The 17,400-nt window shown below is 43.2% G+C and overlaps 1 protein-coding gene across 1 annotated transcript in view; it reads left to right on the forward strand.

Moving 5' to 3' along the window:
• Window positions 1-397: 397 nt before the first annotated feature.
• Window positions 398-17,400, forward strand: part of CUNH3orf38 (chromosome unknown C3orf38 homolog) — a 53,539-nt gene continuing 36,536 nt past the window's right edge. Inside the window, exon 1 of the mRNA XM_086949004.1 lies at window positions 398-742. Within this exon, the coding sequence (XP_086805130.1) occupies window positions 616-742 (127 nt within the window). The 5' untranslated portion in view covers window positions 398-615. The remainder of the gene's footprint in view (window positions 743-17,400) is intronic.

Genomic DNA, 17,400 nt, shown 5'->3' on the forward strand with positions numbered 1-17,400 from the left:
ACATTCCATGCCAATAGACCCAATTCAGGAGACAGTCTCCCATTTTTTTAAGCAAAAAAGACTTTGTTTTAGCTGTCTTCTGCCTGAGATGACCCCTGCTTCAAAAGAAGTCAATGTGGGAAATACATTCTCTCGATTTTTTTTACTATCTCTCGCTTTCCTCTTCTACAACGTTGGTATGTTTACCACTCTATACAATGGAATGACTGAGCCAATCATACGACAGTATGGAATGACAGGCCATTGCATACTACGCCACACCACAAGAGCCCACAAAAAAACATTGACAAAGCCAATAGATCCCGAACAGGCGAGATTTATTTGCTTTGCCAGTGCTTGATTATGTCCTAGCTGTCACTGTTCTGTTCCATGTATACCAGCTGACCTCCCTCCCCATGCGCATGCGCCATCCACTAGCACAGTAAGAACACCGAAGCCAAGTTGTATTTGTTGTGATTTCATTCGGAATCAATTGTGACGCATGTTTCCATTGGCTGAGGAAAGGTCCCAGCCCCGTTATTCTCGCCTATCCATTGGTCGCTCTAGTTCTCTGCTCTTTAGCTTTTCCGGTACTTCCCTCACTTGCTTCCCATCCTGCGATGGTGTTTTACAGCCATGGCTAGGCTGAGCAAGACTGAATGGGCGGGCTGCCGGGAGTTGCTGGAGAGTCTGAACCCTGCCGAATTGCGTGCACTGAGCGACACAGTCACGAACCACCTCATCCAGCCGGTTTCCCGCGAAGGTAAGGTGTTTGTGGCTTAGGTGTCTTCCATATCCCCCTGTTACCTTATTTCAGTTCTGTGCCTCGTAGAGAATAATTTGTTAGCGTCTTTTCCCGAAACATGTTAATGTAGAAACTTTGTTACTGTGCTTTTAAATGTGGAAATCTTTCTAGCTTTGAATCTTGGATCGCTTCTGTGAAAAAGAAGACTCGATGTGATAAGTCTTTTACGTAGTCACTCGGAGTCGAGCTCTCACTTGGTCGTCCCATTTTGCTTTTTTTATCGCCCTTTCTCCTGGCACCTTTCCACTTAAACGTCTAGACAGTGCAGTGAATCCTTCTTAGTAAAGACAAAAATGTCTAAAAAAAATGTAATGTGTGTCCCAATTCTCACCGTGAAGGTTGGCAAAAGTAACAGTACAGTCCGAAGTAAAAACAGATAACTTGTCAAGAACGTCCCTTTGATCTCTGTTTCACAAAAAACGAGTTTATAAATTGGATCAGTTTAGTAACCTTGTTCTTGTTAGTATATGCAGCTCCATAACGTGTATTATTTTTAATAATGGTGTCAATGCATGCGCTTGTTATTATGTTTCTGTTGTCCAACTCCTCACTTTAGTTTCAGTTCTTGGGTGTGACGCACAGTTTCTTCACCTTAATAACTCAATGATTGGGCATCCTGACAAGTTTCCTTTTAGTGGTTGCAGTGGTGTCTTTAGGTGCCTCTTCTCACTATCCCGATCATCAGTTTTCTGCCAGACTACTGGTTCATTTAATGCACTGTTATTTTTTAACAGTGGTGGCTGAGGTTCCTAGTTTCTACCCCTTTTGACACATGTTGTACTGCAGCCCTACCCATGAACCTTTAGTGTGTAATTTCGTATGCAGGGGGCTGCCATGTAGATTCTATTTGATTTGCTCATGATGCCATTTTTCTGCAGGCTTTAATTCTGGCATTTGGTGGTGATGTTTTTTGTGTGAATTTACGCAAGCAGTAGTGGTTGCTTTAATTAGTTGCTTTAATTACTCGTGCTCATCGCGCGGTGTGCACGCATTCAACATATTATTATTTGATTATGCGTCCGCGCGTTGTGGTCGCATGCAATGTATTATTAATTGATTATGCATCCACGCGCGATGTGTCCACTCGGTGGTTGCTTCCAATGTGTGGTCAGTCACCGTTGAGGTTTGCCTCTGGATGGAAGCATCGCGCATCGGGTGGAGTTTGTTGTTATATGGAAATAAACCTAACTTCAACTTCTCTACGTTTATCTGTGGATTATTAAACGTAACATTTGGCGACGGTCTGGATTTTAAACTCCACACATACCCACGCAAGAATTTTTCATCAAATCCTTGATGTGTATTTAAGATCGTACCTGAGCTGGTTTCACCCCGTGAAATATTTCGGTGAGACTTTAAATGGTTTTCTCCGAAGAACAAGGTATGTCGAATATCCTTTTCAAATATGCGCGATTGGCTTAAAACTTTATCTTACAAGCGTGAGGATTGGCCATAAAAGACTGTTTTACCTCACAAGCGTGAGGATTGGCTATAATAGACTGCTTTATCTCACAAGCTTGAAGATTGGCCAGAAAAGACTAAGACCGAGATCGTCTATTAGTCAGTTTTCTGCCTGTGGCTAAGCTGTGATTTGCCGTTGGATATCCAATTACTATTGCTCCCGTTCTTCACGGAAGTTTTATGGGCGTCACAAGCACTTGAGATGTCAATTTGATGGACATCAGTGCGTTACTACAGCGACGCAAACGTTTTCTCCTTGAATTCTTAACACATTTTGGAATTGAATCTGTCATCGGTGCGTCGTCTCAGCGACACGCACGCTTTATGGATTTCCTTATTTCAGGGCATTTCTACAGCGATGCGCACGCTTTGAGAATTCATTTATGGTAAATATTTGCGCGTTACTACAGCGATGGGCACGCTTTAAGAATTCATTTATGGTAACTTTTAGCGCATTACTACAGTGACGCGCACACTTTTCCTCATTCAATTATTTTAATTCCAACACTGCAAATAAGAATTTATTTATTGTGACTATCCGTGCGTTGCAAAAACAAACAACCTGACTGTCAGCGGTCTGTAGAGTAAGGAGACTATGTGTCTGAAATGACAAAAGGTGTCACTGTATACAGGAAATGAATCCCATCAGCCCACCCAAATGGCGGAACATCATCATCTGGGATTTTTGTGGAAACTCGTATGGATAGGAAGATACACTTGTTGAAATAGTGTGTGTTAGACCTAGGGATTTCCTAGCCAACAAGTGGGTAGTATGGCACAGAGGGAAAGACTAATTCCAAAGGCTAAATGTGTGAAGCTTGCGTAAAACCTCTCAGGAACTCAGCGCCCATCCATTCCAAAAATGACACTACACCTTGTTAGGAAAATACGGTTCGTACTTTATAAAAATAGACTCTGTTCTCTTTAGTTTGATAGCTCTCTTATTTCATTAGTACATCACCTTCCAAATGAATGCAGTTTTTATCACTTATTACATTTCTCATTACATTTCCCGATGCTTTTCGGGCCACACTACTTCCACAATAGGGAAGGTTCCAGGAAATTAATCTGACCTACCCTGCTTCACAACTAGCAGTTCAATACAATTCCAAGAGAGTAAACGTGAGACTATTGCAGTTACTTTACAGGTTTATACTTTACCCCTGGTCTGGGAGGGTCACTTAGGTTTCACGATCACTGACTTTCAACACCCTTTTTTGTCAATAGCTTGAACAGTTGTACCACTAGGAAAGAACAGGTAAGTTCGCCACACATCTCACTTTGCCCTAGTGAAATTCTCATTCCTCTGCAAGAGAAACCTTGGTGATTCTAACACACTCTTTCTATAATGAGGTTACCCCTATCTCCAACCTCCTTCTATCCTTGGCCTAAATCCCACTCGTGGTTCACTCTCCCAATTTAATCCTCCCCGCCTATGAGTCCGGTAGTCCACAAGTAAAACAAGCCCAGTTTTGGGAGTGTTCGTTGGTGAAGTGGTAGGTTAGAATGGGGAAATACCGCTGGCCTAATCACATTCACTGCGGCATTCGTTTGGCACCCCTCAGGACCCAGTTCTTTCAAGTTCTGTCTCCGCCCTCAGCCCGGGTCAATCCCAGCTTACTTGGGTTATACGGGAGTTTCCTCACTGGCGCGGGACAGTCTCGGTGGGGGACCTCTTCTCAGGTTAGGGAATGGAGGCGCACGGCGCTCTTCCGCAGCGGCTCGGGAGTCTCTGTGGAACTTCTCTGTGAAGCGCCGTTGGGACACGCCGCAGCACTCGATGATCTCCTCACCGGTGGTGGCGCTGCTCCTCCTACTGCACAAGTCCGCCCCTGGTGCAGTTCCGCCTACCTCGACGACGCTCGGCTCCCCTCCAGAAGCTCTTCCTCTGCCCCGCCTTCGCTGGTGTTGGTCCGTCTTCCACCACTACAAAACCACGGAAGTGCCGGCTCTCAGCTACACCAATGCCGCTTCAGGAGATTCCGAGTGGAACGGACGAACTCTTCCTCGGCCGCTGCCACAGGCTACTCTACCTCTTACACGGTGAGTGTGCCTCGCCTGTCGTGAAGTCAGTCACAGCGGTTGTAATTTTAGCTCCTCTTCCCTCTTCACTATAATGCCGTTTCAAAGGGGATAATTAAGATGAATGTTGACAAGGGTGACCCAGGGGTGTATGAACCCCCGCGAAGATCAAAGCACACCAAGGGGATTTCCGGTGCCTTTGAGGTGAAAGTCCAGGTGTGAAGATGATACTCAGACTCAGTGGGGTTTGGTTGGATCCAAGGGGGGGTCACATCCAAGTAGAACACAGTCGGCCACAGGACAATTGCGCCCCTACTGATGCAAAGCTCTCCTCTGTAATTCGCCTCTCTCCACACTGGTCACTGCTACCTCTCTGGTCATAGGCTTACACAAAATGGCCACCTGAGTGCTGGCCTTTTATAGGCTGACCCCAGTCCACTGGAACCTGCTAGATGGTTCCAGAACCTTCTTCATGCAACTCAATGGGTCAGCTTGGTTGTGATGACCGTTATGACAGTTGGTGGACTCCATTTTAGGTTTCTTGGACTTCACTAAATTTTCATGAGGATGACTAGGCCTCAAGGGAAAGGCAAAACGTCCTACTCAAGGAACACCTAGCCCCTCAGTCAATGCTGACAACCAAAAATCTGGGTGGACATAAGAAAAAGAATAATAACACTCAGAGGCCAAAGGGGACAAAATAAATCATATTTGTGAGAGAACCCTCAGAAGCAGACAGGTCTAACAGTGTGTAAATCTCCACTTCACCGAGACCACCAGCGATGGATCCAACCATAGAATGACAGGGAGGGATAGAATGGTGTGGGATATTTAGTTGCAGTGAGAAAAATGTGTAAACAAAAAGTGTATAATTTAAAATTGGCTACTGTGAAAGCAAGGAATAATTTTAATAGGAAGCAATCAAAGTGTCAATATTAAAACAAAGTGTATGACAGTTTGACAACATAACTGTCGGGAAAAGATGGTATAGTGGTCAACATGTTCCTGCCATTTACTAGGGATATTCCCTTCTGGCTTTCATCAGGACCTAATAATACACTACTGCAAAAAGAAGAAAAAACAGTGCAAAACAAAGTATTTACACCAAGATAAATGATACCGGGTATACTGTTGAGGGTGGAATATCTCCTAAGTCTCTTTATCCGGTTCAAAATGCTATTGGATTCTTTCCTGAAAAATATGCAAGCAAAGAAAAATTGTACATATAACAGACACAGAGAATACAATTTCTAACCTAGTGTTAGATATCACTCTTAAATCTAACTTCAAGAGATAGTCTCAAGTTGATGAAAAACTTAATGTAACTCACCCAATAATCCTTGGGAGTAAGCCCCACCTCTCCTGGCCACTGCTCAGGAAATGGAGGCCCCGCTCTAAATCAGTGAAAAAATAATAGTAGCAATTCAATGGTAGTGTAGGTTCTGACTCTAGGAGATAACAAACCCCATTTATTCACTGTATTTACTCAATAGTTTTATAGAACCTTGGTATTTGATTTCTGAAACACCACAGACGGCTTGATCCACTGAGCCCACACATAACGACGACATTGTGTGTTGATATTGTTAATAATAATTCAACACAATTTCTACCCAACTATCAACTTGAGCAACAGTCCTGATGTATTTGAGAAAGTATGGCAGGGTAGTACTTCAGCAAAGAACCCTTTGGCAGAATAGGGTTCAATCTATGTATTCTGACAACAAATGACAGGAAAGAAAAAGACCCGCTGTGATTCTGCAGAGCGCCCAATTTCCTGCTGCCTCTTACCTCTCCGTCGGTACCTCTGGCCTCATCCTAAGCCAAGGGGGGAGGTACCGACTGAACGAGGAAGTTCGCTTTATCTGGTGTGTATTGGCCAATCACGTTTTTTTTGACAACGCACATGGTTATGCGGACCAGAGAGGAGACCACACTTTGCATGTTACACCATGGTCCGCTACTTAGCATAAGCGCCTGGCTAACGAGGAGCGTGCCGCAATCGTTGGCTTAAAATCCTTCGTATGTAAAGAAGAGCCTCACTGAAGTCCAGAGTACAGACACCAGTGAGGCAAGTAATAAGCAGAAAGCGTCCTTACAATCAAAGTTTTAGGGTACGTATACAACGTACTGAAGCTATGCCGCTTCGCTGCTCGAAGAGATAGTAAACAAAGCCCGCGACCGCTGATTGGGCAATGCTGTGGCCAATAGCGGGAGGCGGCTCAGACTTGCAGCGTTTTCTCCTTACCGGCTCCAAATCCGCCATACGGGCTGATGTGATATAGCAGCAAAAAGTATCAAACCCCAAACCGTAGTTTGATCTGGCACAGCGATTTTAGAACCATGCCGCTATTACGTTGTTTGAGCAGGAATAGGAAGAATTGTAAACATACAGCATCCGCTGATTGGTCATTAACGTAACCAATGGCGGAAGGCGGCAGCGAAAATACAGGATACACTTTACAAGTATTTAAGCATCATGACGAAAAATTTGCCAAAATAACATTAAGAACTGTCAATAATTTACTAAGCCATGTTATTATGATTCTGACGCATGAGGGTTCAATGTAGAATCATGACAGAAACTCAGTTGCACCCAGATAAACATACCAACCACATGAACCATGTTATATAAACAGGAGCAAGGCCAACGTCAGGGAGAAACCCATCCGGGTTAATTATCTATATATGGGATATAGAATGACCTCCTATGCAGGGAAAAAGACTGGTAGCTGTAATGCTCATTAGTAATGTCTGAGTGCTAACTTGCAAAAACCGTCCTGCATGTCCCAAAAAGAGTAGATTAGGTGGGCAGTCTGGACCAGAATGTAACTACAATAAATTGGCAATCTTTTTAGCAAGCTATTTGTTTGACGTTCTGACTTCTTTTGACTTTCTGTATATGTTACACATGGATTTAGATCATGGACCGTATCTAAAACTGATGGTATCTTGTATGGATAGGACAATAAATCTTAGATGGATACCCACGGTATTTCATCATTCAGTCCCTGTGTGTCACTTTTAAGTCTATAGATCCATTTCTGTTCTCTAACAAAGAGAAACCTCGTAATGTCTGTGATATATGGCGGTATCCACGGTTTTTCCAGGACTGTCCAATTCATCTCATCAGGAGTATGTTTCATTTGGATGAAATGGGAGGTCAGTCTGGTCGCCTGTTTGTTGCACCGAATGGTGCTCTTATGTTCGTTTATCCTCAGTTTAATTCTCCTGGTGGTCATCCCCATATACCACAGGGAGCAGGGACATGTGATTAAGTAAATCAGTTTTTCTGAGTTGCAATTAGTATGACTTTTTGGGACCCATGGTCTCTGAGTCCTTATATCAATGGTTAAAGTCTTCTTTGTTTGAGGGCAGACAAAGCATTGTCAATCAATCAATCAAAGACATTTATAGAGCGCACTACTTACCCGTAGGGTCTCAAGGCGCTTGGGGGGGGGGGGGGGGGGGGGTGCCGTTACTGCTCGAACAGCCAGGTCTTGAGCTTCTTCCTGAAGGAGAGGTGGTCTTGGGTCAGGCGCAGGTCGGTCGGGAGGGAGTTCCAGGTCTTGGCGGCCAGGTAGGAGAAGGACCTTCCTCCTGTTGTCGCTCTTCGGATGCGGGGGACGGCGGCGAGGGCGTGGTTGGCTGATCGGAGGTGGCGTTTGGGAGCGTAGAAGTTGATTCGGTTGTTGAGGTAGCTCGGGCCTTGATCGTGTAGGGCTTTGTGTGCGTGGGTGAGGAGCGGAAGGTGATTCTTTTGTTGACGGGGAGCCAGTGCAGGTCTCTCAGATGTCCGGAGATGTGGCTGGTTCGTGGGATGTCGAGGATGAGTCTGGCTGAGGCGTTCTGGATCCGCTGGAGTCTCTTCTGGAGCTTGGCGGTGGTACCGGCGTAGAGGGCGTTGCCGTAGTCCAGTCGGCTGGTGACGAGGGCCTGGGTGACGGTCTTCCTGGTCTCGGTGGGGATCCACCAGAAGATCTTCCGTAGCATGCGTAGGATGTTGAAGCACGACGAGGAGACGGCGTTGACTTGCCTGGTCATGGAGAGGGAGGAGTCCAGGATGAAGCCCAGGTTGCGTGCGTGGTCCGTCGGTTTGGGTGCGGTGCCCAGGCCGGGGGGCCACCAGGAGTCGTCCCAGGCGGAGGGCGAGGAGCCCAGGATGAGGACCTCCGTCTTGTCTGAGTTCAGTTTCAGGCGGCTGGTCGTCATCCACTTGGCTACATCTTTCATCCCTTCGTGCAGATTGGCTCTGGCGGCGGCGGGGTCGTTGGTCAGGGAGAGGATCAGCTGGGTGTCCACACGGACAGTGGCCCTGTACAGGTGGCAAGTTCCATAAAGTATTTACAGGTGATAATTCTGTTCCTTGGGACCTAGGCCTGGTATGTACTAGGCTATCCCTTATATAGGGCCTCTTTTAAATGAAAAAAGGGGGGCCTGAATATCGGAACCTGCTGTTTTCAAAATCCTCCAGTTCTTTCTCACTGTTTTCTGTACTTTAGTAGACAGAGTATTAAATGTTGTCACAAACGTGAGTCTTTCCAAAGGTTGTTTGGTTATCGGAGGATCCAATAAAGATCCTTGATGATTGTTACGAGCTCTCTTCTGTGCTCTTTTTATCAGGCGGCTTGGATAGTCACGTTCCTGTAGTTTCAAGGCTAGATCCTTCGCATAGATGTTATAGTCAGATATATCTGAGCAATTCCTGCGAATCCTCAGGAATTGTCCGACAGGTAGATTTTCTCTCAATGACCTTGGATGATGACTAGAAAATGTCAACAAAGAATTGCGTGCCATTGGTTTCCAATAGAGCTTGCTACCAAGTCGTCCTTCCACAGGGAAGATAGTAATGTCTAGGAAGGGCAATTCATTTTTGCTGTACTCAACAGTAAACCTCAAGTATGGATTCTGATTATTCAGCCATGTTTGGAACTCAATGATAGTTTCTTGAGAACCCCTCCATACTGCAAAGACGTCACCTATATATCGTTTCCACACCAACACCTGATGGAAGAATGGGTTGGTGTGGTTGAGGACACTGTTCTCCTCAAAAAGATGGACGTACAGATTAGCCAATTAGGGTGCGAAAACGCTCCCCATTGAAGTACCCGATATTTGTAGATAGAGATGATCTTCAAATGCAAAAAAGTTCTCAGTCATGGCCAAATGGGCACACTCCCATTATGAAGCTGATTGGTGTGATTGTATCCATCTCCACATTATCCAAAAGACCTCCAACTGCCTGTAGCGTATTCAGTTGTGGTATACAGGTGTAAAGTGATTCTACATCGAAACTGACCAAATAGTCAGTCTCGGTGTTGAACTCAGTTTCAGGTAGAAGTCGCAAGACATCCTTTGTGTCTTGTAGGAACGTCGGCATTCTCTTCACAAGTGGTCTTAAGAAATAATCCACGAAGGTAGACAGAGGCTGTAGTAGTGAGCCAATGCCTGAGATGATAGGCCGTCCTGGTGGTGGTCTCTGCACTTTATGTATTTTCGGCAGGATGGAAAAATATGGAGTAACCGGGTGTGCTGTAGTCAAGAATTGAGCTTCTGATGTCGTGATCCATCCTTCAGCGACTGCTTCCTCAACCATAGTCTGAATTTCGGTTGTGAGACGCGAGGTGGGGTCCTGTGTGAGCAGACGATAATTTCTGGTATCGTTCAATTGCCTAAGGCATTCGTCTCGATAGGTAGTCAAATCCATCACCACTATGGCACTCCCCTTGTCCGCCGGTTTTATTATGATGGTGGCGTCCTTAGATAAGGTTGTCATAGCTGATCTCTCTGTGCGGGACAAGTTAGAAAAGGATTGTCCTTCTTGAGAGGTAATCACAGAAAGGTCATGTATAACGGCCTTCTCAAATGCTCCGACCTGAGGGGGACCTGGTGTGACATTGGTGTAAATGTGGATGGCTTCTTAAGTCCTGTGTTGATACAATGGTTTTCCGTCTCAGTTGTTTTGTCTCTAAAGAAAAAGTGTAGCCACACTTTTCTAAAGAACTTTTCAATCTCACAACGTAGCTGGAAGGGATCAGTTACATTAGTTGGTACAAAACCAAGGCCTCTATTTAGGACCTGTTCCTCGGAAGGGGTGAGGGTGCGGGAGCTGAGATTCACAATCAGACTCTCTCCGTGCTTGGCCCCGCCTGCTGTTGTGGTGGTTGCTGTTGGCCCCTCTTGCTCCTGGTGTTGTGGGAGGGTGTTTCGTCTTCCCATTGTACCTGCGGTTGTCCTCTCCTTCTGCCACGGCCTCGTCCACGGCCCTGGAATAAAAAAGACTGGTTGTTATACCATTGTGGTGGTGGTTGAAAGTTGGGCATCGCTTGGGGAAACTGTGGTTGATGAAAACCCCATGGGGCAGGAGGCCACCATGGTCCTGCTTGGTAATGTTGGTTCCCTTGCCTGTTGCCTTGGCGGGTAGATCTGTTGTACCGACCTCTGTTTTGTCTCATAGATATGTTGCTATTGGATGAGTCTGAGTCACTTGAGCCCGGATCTGAGGAGGAAGTTGCATAATTGGACCATACCTCTTCCCTCTTTTGTTGTATTCGGGAGGGTTATATGACTCACTAATGTAAGGATAAACCTTCTCTATTGAGAATTTAGCAAGATCTTTGCGAAATTTTTCAATTTTAGCAAACAGAATAGGTTCCTTGTATTCTTTATTCGCTTTATTGTTGTCATCAAGCTGCTTCTTAAAGACAGTGTTGGTCAAAGTTGTCTTTATTTTGCCTTTCAGGACTTGAATTTCTACCAGAATAGCATCGGCTACTCTTTTTGCTGTCGTGATAACGAGGATAAGCCAATCGCGGGTACATCGCCACGCGATTAGCGACCAATCCTTTAAGAAGGTCTTGTCTGTAAGGAAAAGGCGGGGGCATTGGTGACTGAGTCCAGTTGGGGCTCATTTACCATGAAAGTACTCAGCCATAATTTGGCCATGAATGCACGTCGGTGAATGTGTCTTTTTTAATGTAAGAACTGAGCCCCAGTCCTCTTGTTGGCCAAGTCCTGTAGTTGGTACATCATCTAGGATACTAGGATTTTCCGTCAGAATAGATAGGAGATTCTCGTCGTCAAATGCAAGGCCAGTGAAATCTGCCATCTTGTAGTTTCAGAACAATAAGAATTCGCCAAGGTGAGCTAGACCTTCTAGTATAATAATATTGCTAGAACTATTTAGAAAAGACCCGCAGCCGTAGCTGCTCTAAATATATAACAAAACGGTTGGATTAGGGTCTTAGGGGAAACCATATTTATAGACCCACCAGACAGTCTACACCCCCATATACCATGTAGAAACAAACAACCTGACTGTCAGCGGTCTGTAGAGTAAGGAGACTATGTGTCTGAAATGACAAAAGGTGTCACTGTGTACAGGAAATGAATCCCATCAGCCCACCCAAATGGCGGAACATCATCATCTGGGATTTTCGTGGAAACTCGTATGGATAGGGAGATACACTTGTTGACATAGTGTGTAAATCTCCACTTCACCGAGACCACCAGCGATGGATCCAACCATAGAATGACAGGGAGGGATAGAATGGTGTGGGATATTTAGTTGCAGTGAGAAAAATGTGTAAACAAAAAGTGTATAATTTAAAATTGGCTACCGTGACAGCAAGGAATAATTTTAATAGGAAGCAATCAAGGTGTCAATATTAAAACAAAGTGTATGACAGTTTGACAACATAACTGTCGGGAAAAGATGGTATAGTGGTCAACATGTTTCTGCCATTTACTAGGGATATTCCCTTCTGGCTTTCATCAGGACCTAATAATACACTACTGGAATAAAGAAGAAAAAACAGTGCAAAACGAAGTATTTACACCAAGACAAATGATACCTGGTGTACTGTTGAGCGTGGAAGATCTCCTACGTCTCTTTATCCGGTTCAAAATTCTATTGGATTCTTTCCTGAAAAATTTGCAAGCAAAGAAAAATTGTACATATAACAGACACAGAGAATGCAATTTCTAACCTAGTGTTAGATATCACTCTTAAATCTAACTTCAAGAGATAGTCTCAAGTTGATGAAAAACTTAATGTAACTCACCCAATAATCCTTTGGAGTAAGCCCCACCTCTCCTGGCCACTGCTCAGGAAATGGAGGCCCCGCTCTAAATCAGTGAAAAAATAATAGAAGCAATTAAATGGTAGTGTAGGTTCTTACTCTAGGAGATACCAAACCCCATTTATTCACTGTATCTACTCAATAGTTTTATAGAACCTTGGTACTTGGAAACACCACAGACGGCTTTATCCACTGAGCCCACACATAACGACGACATTGTGTGTTGATATTGTTAATAATAATTCAGCACAATTTCTACCCAACTATCAACTTGAGCAACAGTCCTGATGTATTTGAGAAAGTATGGCAGGGTAGTACTTCAGCAAAGAGCCCTTTGGCAGAATAGGGTTCAATCTATGTATTCTGATAACAAATGACAGGAAAGAAAAAGACCCGCTGTGAATCTGCAGAGCGCCCAATTTCGCTTCAGCGACGCACACGCTTTTCTTTCACATACTAATTATTTTCTTTTTGTCACTCAATATTCTTCACTGTTTGTATTGGTGTTTATTACCACATTTAAAAGGGGGTACTTTTTACAGAAGGAGGATACTTTATACTGTTTTACTATGGCTAATATACATTTACAGCAAATCACTCAACCCCCTCATTTTTTGAGTAAACCTGGAAGCCCTGAAATAATTTGGAAAGAATGGTTCGCTTTGTTTGAAAACATCTTATTGCTATAAATGCTATGGATTTTTCCTCTGAACGCAAATTTGCAATCCTTTTTGGGTGTCTTGGTCAAGCAGCTCAACGTATTTTTAAAAGTATTCCTCCAATTCCTCCTCCTGCTCAAAGTGGTGACCGTAATTGGAATGTATATCTTGAAGCAGTGGCTCGTTTAAAAAAACAATTTGCTGAAGAGCCGAATATTATGTTAGAAAGACATAATTTTTATGCTAGGAAACACAGAGAAGGTGAAAAAGTCGAAGAATACATTTCTGCCCTTAGAGTTTTGGCAACCACATGTGAGTTTGGTCCTCTTTGCGATAATTATATCAGGGACCAGTTTGTTTTCAACTGTTCTTCACGGAAGATTAAAGAGAGAATTCTTGGTTGCAAAAATCCATCTCTGAATGAAGTAATCGACCTTTCTTTAAGCATTGAACGTTCTGCAATTACAAGTAAAGTAATGGCTGACGCTTCAAAAAGTGGAGTCAATTCAGTTAATATTACTGACCCATGTCAGGACAGTTCTGTGTGTTCTGTGAATGTTAAAAACAAAAATGTAAAATTTGTTCAGAAGAAACAATCTAATTTTTGTTACAGGTGTGGATCAAAGAACCATTTTGGGAACTTTCAAGGGTGTCCTGCTATTAACAGACGTTGTGTCATTTGCAAAAAGATAGGCCACTTTCAAGGTGTTTGTAGGAATTTGAAGAAAGCACCTACAGTTAACTATGTAGAATCTGATGATATTGACGATTGTGCCAACTCTTTTAGTAATATTGTTGTCACTTTAGATGATAATGGTCAAGTTAGCGACATAAAAGGTCCTTTATGCTCTGCTATAATTGATGGCATTCCTTTACAGGTGATGGCGGACTCTGGTTCTCCTTTCACTATTTTGAGAGATTCTACCTTCTATGATTTATGGAAAAGAAAAGTTGAATTGTTGCGTTCTGATGTAAACCCGAAAGCCTTTGGTGAAAAGGACATCAACATGATTGGGTATTTTGAGGGTTTAGTACAATGTTTAGGTAGAGAAACTATTACCAAAATTTATGTTGCTGAGAAAGGCAAAAATATAGTTGGCTGGAAGGATCTTGCCCGCATGGGTTTATATTTGGTTCCTGGGGACGATAATCCAGTCAAGGTTGGGGATCTTCCTGTGTGGAGTGCATGTCTGATGATCAAACTTTTGATGCAAAGCAATTTATGGAGGAGTTTAAACCTGTGTTCAGTAACAAAGTTGGCAGTGTGGAGGGTTTTGAGCATAGGATAAGATTGGTTCCTGGAGCTCAACCTGTAGCTCATAAGGTTCGATCTGTTCCTTTGAGTGTTCGTGCAGAATTAGATAGGTCTTTAAAAGATCTGTGTGAACAAGGAATCATTCAACCAGTTGATTCTTCACAGTGGGTGGCTCCGATCGTGGTCGCTCTCAAAAAGACTGGCGAAATTAGGCTCTGTGCGGATTTACGCGGTTTAAACAAAAATATTATTGTCGATTGCCACCCTCTACCAAAGATCCATGAACTACTCGCTAATCTTGGTGGGGCTAGGTGGTTCTCTCTGATCGACTTAAAGTCGGCTTATCATCAGGTCGCATTATCAAGAGTCTCAGTAGTTGACTACTTTTATCACCCCGTTCGGAGCGTTTACATTTTTACGCCTTCCTTTTGGTCTAGCTTCGGCTGGGAGTGTCTTCCAGAAGCTTATGGATTCCCTTTTCAGTGAGGTGGTTGGAGTTCAGGCTTACCTGGATGACATTTTAATTTATGCGAAGTCCTTAGAAGAGCATAATACAATTTTGAGACGTGTCCTAACCATTTTGATGTCTAAAAAGATGACTGTGCGCGGTGACAAGTGCAAATTTGCTGTTAAAGAGCTTGATTATTTGGGTCATACTGTGTCCCGTGAGGGGATTAAACTGAAGTTCTGTGATTAGAGCCATAGAAGATGCCAAACCTCCATCTGACAAGGATTCTCTTAGATCTTTTCTCGGTCTGGCAGAGTACTATGCTAGATTCATTCCTGCTTATTCTTAATTAGTTGAACCTCTGCGCGGCTTATTGAGGAAAGGCTGCAGCTTTGCCTAGTTCCCTGAATTAGATAAAGTTTTTAATGATGTGAAAAAATTGATGTATCTGCTAAAGCTCTTCACGCTTTCAGGGATGATTGTCTTTCTGTCATAACAGTTGATGCAAGTATCACTGGCTTGGGTGCAGTTTTAACTCAGAAAGTAAGAGGCAATGAACAGACAGTGGCTTTTGCTTCGCGTTCACTTAAGACGTTTGAGACCAGATATAGCACCATTGAAAGGGAAGCGTTGGCTTGTGTATGGGCGGTTCAGAAATTTAGAACGTATATTTGGGGTCGTAAATTTGAGCTTGTTACCGACCATAAGCCTCTTATCTATATTTTTAATAAGGTCATGAATGTTGGCTAGATTGATGAGGTTGGTTTCTAAGTTGCAGGAGTTCCATTTTGAGGTCAAACACATTAGTGGTGGTAAAAATCTTAGGGCTGACTGCCTTTCGAGACTTTCCATGGTTAAGGATGATGATGAGGATATCTCTGCTGAGGATATTGAATGTGTCACCATGGTGGATGCTGTTAGTGAGTTAACCCCTGTTTTATCTGAGAATGATTGGAAGTTTGCATGTGAGGGTGATCCAGTGCTTCAGAAGGTTATCCATTATTCGACCCTTAAATGGCCAGAGCCTAGGTGCCTGGAGGGTGAATTACGTAGGTTTTCGCAGGTTTCTGATGAGCTCTCGGTTGAGAATAATATTGTTCGCAGAGGTGACAAATTTATTCCTCCTTTCAAATTACGGCCTTTGATCATGATTGAAGCTCACAAAGGTTATTTGGGGATTACTAAAACCATTATGAGGATTAAGGAACACTACTGGTGGCCCTCTTTGGATGTACAGGTCAAGAAATTAATTGATTCTTGTCCAGAATGCCTGGTTTCTGATAAACATTGGCATACAATGAAAGTCCAGTTATCTCCAACCGAATTTCCACATGTAGCGTGGGAAAAAGTCGGTATTGATTTTTCAGGTCCTTATTCTATTTTAGACCAGGAGTGTAAATATGTTATTTTGTTGGTTGATTATTATTCCAAGTGGATGTATCACGAATTTGTTAAAATGCCTGATTCCGACTCTACTATTTCATTTCTGAAAATAATTTTTGATGTAGAGGGTGCCCCTAAGATGCTTGTTAGTGACAATGGCACTCATTTTGTTTCTGATAAAAGGAGGAAGTTTCTGAGTGATCTGGACATTAAACAAATTAAAGTTGCTTTATATTCTCCATCTTCTAATGGTTTGGTGGAAAGAGGGAATAAAGTGATTAAGGAGGGCATTCAAACGGCGTTGTCTTGTGGAATGAATGTGATTAATTTCATTAGAGAGAAGGTTTGGCATTACAACACTTCTTCACACTGTACTACAGGAGTCTCTCCTTTTACTTTGTTGAGGAACAGAGGTTCTCATTCTAATTTGTTTCATTCCTGGCTTCAGAATTTATCTGGGGATAAGGAAATTGATTTGGGCGCTATCCGTAAAAGAGTGGACGCCAAACAAATGCATATGAGAACATTTTTTGATTCTTAGTGTGATACTACTCCTGTTGATATTTCCATGGATGACTGGGTTTTGATCAAAAAGCCTGTCAAAGTTAAAAAAGGAGAGTCTAAGTTTTTTCTACCTTTAAGGTTTCTTAAAGTTAGTAAGGGTGCTGCTTTCATTGATGGTAAGGGTTGGTGGAACAAACGTCATCCTGTAAAAGTTTCTCATCATCAAGCAAACCTCATTAAAAGCAAAAGGAATGAACCTGTTGAGGATCTGGATTGGTGCCATTGGTTAAATACTGCTGTTAATGTGAACGGTAGTGTTGATACACATGTTCAACCTGACAACGTTGTTGTTAATTCCCCCAATGCTAATTCCACCAATGCTTCCTCTTCACAGGTTATTTCTTCTTATGGCAGAACCATCAGAGCACCTAGAAAGTTCGATGATTTTGTGAGATATTGAAGTTAGATGATTCTTTCTGATGTAAATTTGTTTTCTTTTGTTTTCTATTTATTGTTATAAGGGGGAAGGTGGTGTAGTGGTTGCTTTAATTATGTGTCGCGCGATGTGCACGCATTCAACATATTATTATTTGATTATGCGTCCACGCGCCATGTGGTCGCATGCAATGTATTATTATTTGATTATGCATCCACGCGCGATGTCCGCTCGGTGGTTGCTTCCAACGTGTGGTCAGTCACCGTTGAGGTTTGCCTCTGGATGGAAGCATCTCGCATCGGGTGGAGTTTGTTGTTATATGGAAATAAACCTAACTTCAACTTCTCTACGTTTATCTGTGGATTAT

Source organism: Lissotriton vulgaris, unplaced genomic scaffold (assembly GCF_964263255.1).
Source record: "Lissotriton vulgaris unplaced genomic scaffold, aLisVul1.2 SCAFFOLD_1028, whole genome shotgun sequence".
Classification (NCBI taxonomy): domain Eukaryota; kingdom Metazoa; phylum Chordata; class Amphibia; order Caudata; family Salamandridae; genus Lissotriton; species Lissotriton vulgaris.